At 28.4% G+C, this 3,335-nt stretch overlaps 1 protein-coding gene across 1 annotated transcript; it reads right to left on the bottom strand.

The window, feature by feature from the left end:
• Nucleotides 1–221: 221 nt before the first annotated feature.
• Nucleotides 222–1,505, bottom strand: LOC136088165 (uncharacterized). Its single transcript, XM_065811842.1, has one exon. It carries the CDS (start codon nt 1,503–1,505, stop codon nt 222–224), a length of 1,284 nt encoding a protein of 427 aa, XP_065667914.1.
• Nucleotides 1,506–3,335: the final 1,830 nt, after the last annotated feature.

Below are 3,335 nucleotides of genomic sequence, written 5' to 3' on the forward strand. Positions count from 1 at the left end.
TGATCTTTTCACAGTTACTTCTTTCACTTTAGCCATAATAGATTCTTTATCTACTAACCCATTTCCTATTGCAATCATTATCAATGTAGCTACATTGTCAGATATTTTTGAAATGTTATTATCTTCTAAAAAACTTTTTAAACTTTTCTTTGTATAATAAATTTTTATTATATAAAGAAAAATATTTAAATAATTTTCAAAAAGTTTAATTTTCAAAAAATTTATTTAACATCAAATTTATTACCATCTGATACAAGTTTCATCATCTTATCAGATATTACAATAGCATATGCTTGAGTATTTGCTGGTACAGTTGTACTAAAAAATGCTTTAACTTGTAGTTGTACTGTAGCTGATTTTAATTTTTCTGATTGTTTGCTAACATCAAAAACAAATATTGGGTATAAATCTTTATAGTCAGAAGGAGTTATATTGCTGTTTGCAATAATTTCATTCATTCCATAAAATCTTTCTTTAAACATTGATGCATCTCTATAAATTCTTGAAAATTGCTGATTTGGAAATGAGCAATAGTATTCAAGGGCAGGATATTGGATAGTGCTATTATTATAAATAACGTAAATATTTTTCAAGTCACAATGATCAAATAATGCCGAATTGACAGTTTGGTCTCCGGTATTTCTATTTGTTTGAAATCTGACAATAACATATCTTGGAATTTCAGCACAACTTAATTGCCAACCAAATATAGTAGCTTGTTGAACAGTTGTAGTATCACACTGACGCATTCTAAAACTTAATGGAGCTACCACTTTTCTTTTAATTTCATTATCAATTTTTTTCTCTTCTTCAAATGATGGTTTCACATTTGGAATAAACAATGATATTTTAGTAAGATTAACTTTTCCTGCAGCTGCAGCAGAAAGCCTAAAAATTGCAGGATTATCACTTTGTCTTGTAAGAATTATTGTATGTTTAAGTCCATAAATAACTTTGTCGTAGTCATCACAGAATCCATAAATGTGTCTTAAAGGTACGCAAAATGAAAATGTACCGTTTGTAGTTGGACTTTTAATTATGTATTGTTGCCTTGTTGCAAAACCTGTGTTATCAGCAGCTACTGCTGTTGATGCTGTATCTTTATAACACAATTGATTTAATCCTTGCGATAATTGAAAGTCATTTGAATAATTAAGCAATCCTAGCATTGTAGTTGCTTGACCTGGATTATAAATAGCTTCTATATCTTGGTTTCCTAATTGGTATGTTATTTTAGAAAATAATTGCATAATACCATTATTTGTAAGAGCTACTGGATCTGCATCAGCATAAGCTGATCCATCAGATAGTTTAACAAGTTGCCCTTCAAATAGGAGATACGCTTTAGATGGAAGTGAAAACAAATTTTGTTCTGGAACGATAATTTTTATATCTCCAAAATTTAGATTTGTTCCAACAATGGGTTCATATTCACTATCTTCACATCTTTCAATTCCATTATCTATTACTGGAATTTCTGTAAAATTAAATACTTCAGAAGTCATCATTTTATTTTTTTGTATACAATATAAAAAAAAAATTTTTAATTGACAATTCTTAAAAAACGATATATAAAAAATTTACGAAAGCTAAATTTACGCAAGTCGAAGTCCGCGTCCCATTTTAACTAGATCTTCTATTTTTACAGCATTTTTATTTGATACTTTGCATGAGCACGGTACTTTTTTTACTTCATCTTCATTTGATTCCATGTAAAATCTTTGATTATTTAGATCCTTAGACCCAGATGCTATCAATTTTGAAAGTATTTCTTTACTTTTTTCACTAATAACAGGTTGTGAAGCTATTTTTGAAGATGCTTTTTCAATTAATTGTTTTCCTTTTCAACTGCAGCATTTGTAGCAGCTTCTATTGCTGATTTTGAAAGTTCTTTTCCTGCTGATTTAGCAGCAGTTATTGCAGTTTTTCCTAAATCAGTAGCAGCCATCTTCTTCAACATATCTGATGACACTCTTGTTACACTTGATGATGCTGCTCGTTTAAATAAATTTTTTATTATGTCGAATTTACCACTTCCTCCAACAACATATATTTTTTTATATCTCTTATTATTAACAATTAGCATTTTTATGTACTATATATTTTTTTATATACAATGAGATATAATTATAAAAGATTTTGTATTGCTTCATACTGTTCATTATCTATTTCATTTTGCCTTAATAATTCATCACAAATTGCAACATCTTCATTTCTTGCTCCAGTGTTACCTGCTTTCCATGCAGCTATACACAAATAAAGCCGATCAACTAATGCATCAGGGTCACTAGGAAGAATTATAGTTTGTACTCTACCTTCAATTCCTTTTCCTCTTAATTCACGTTTCCTATTTTCTTTTATATTTTTCCAAATTGGAGATATTATTTCTCTGTATTTTACACTACGAGAAGACTTTGGTTTGTATGGGTTTTCAGAAGTAATTGCATCTGTTTGTGTTAATATATCTTGATATTTTTTAAGATCATCTTCATTATATACTCCTTTATTAGGATTAAACTTTACTATCAATTCCCAAAGGCCAGAAGTACCATAATATTTTTCATCATCAATAATTATATCGTTATCATTAATATGTATTGGTTTTTTTCCAATATAAAATATACCATCTTCATCACGTATCCCAAATGTAGTATCTGTAGATTTTTTACAATTAGCATACATTTTTAGATAATCTGTTGCAATTTTTCCTAGACTCATACCATCTTGACTATCAAGACTATCTAATCCTGACTGTACATTAGTTTCATTTAAATCATTCTGTTTTACTCTTTTTTTATTATCTAAGTAATCTTTAACAATTTTATCCCTTATTTCAGGATCTTCAATTTTTAGAAATGGCATTTTGCTTTTTTTATAAATAAAGATAAAAAACGTAAAAACGTTATGTTTTGGCGTTTACATTTTTTCTAAATCTGCTTTGGAGTATATTAATTGCTTCATCTCTTCCTTGATTAATGAATGATTCTTTAGTTTGTTCATTCATTAATTCTTTTGAATTTGTTCTAATTTGCTCAAGCATAGCTTTAAATTTTTCAAGTTCACTAAGTATTAGTTTAAATTCATTGTCATCTATATTTCCATCAACTAAAGCTTTAGAAATATAGTCACTTACTGTATTTAGTTTTGAGTCGGCAAGTACTTTAATCTTTTCATGCTTTTCTGCTTTTAAATTTAGTTTTTTATTTACTTGTCCTCCTATTAATGATAAAACACCTGCTCCTAATGCTGCACCTTCACATGCAATAGCTACTGGTGCTGCAACTATTGTTGCTAAAAATCCAATTCCAATAGTTCCAAGTGCCATAGTGCTTGCT

The sequence above is a fragment of the Hydra vulgaris genome, chromosome 12 (genome assembly GCF_038396675.1).
Source record: "Hydra vulgaris chromosome 12, alternate assembly HydraT2T_AEP".
Lineage (NCBI taxonomy): Eukaryota > Metazoa > Cnidaria > Hydrozoa > Anthoathecata > Hydridae > Hydra > Hydra vulgaris.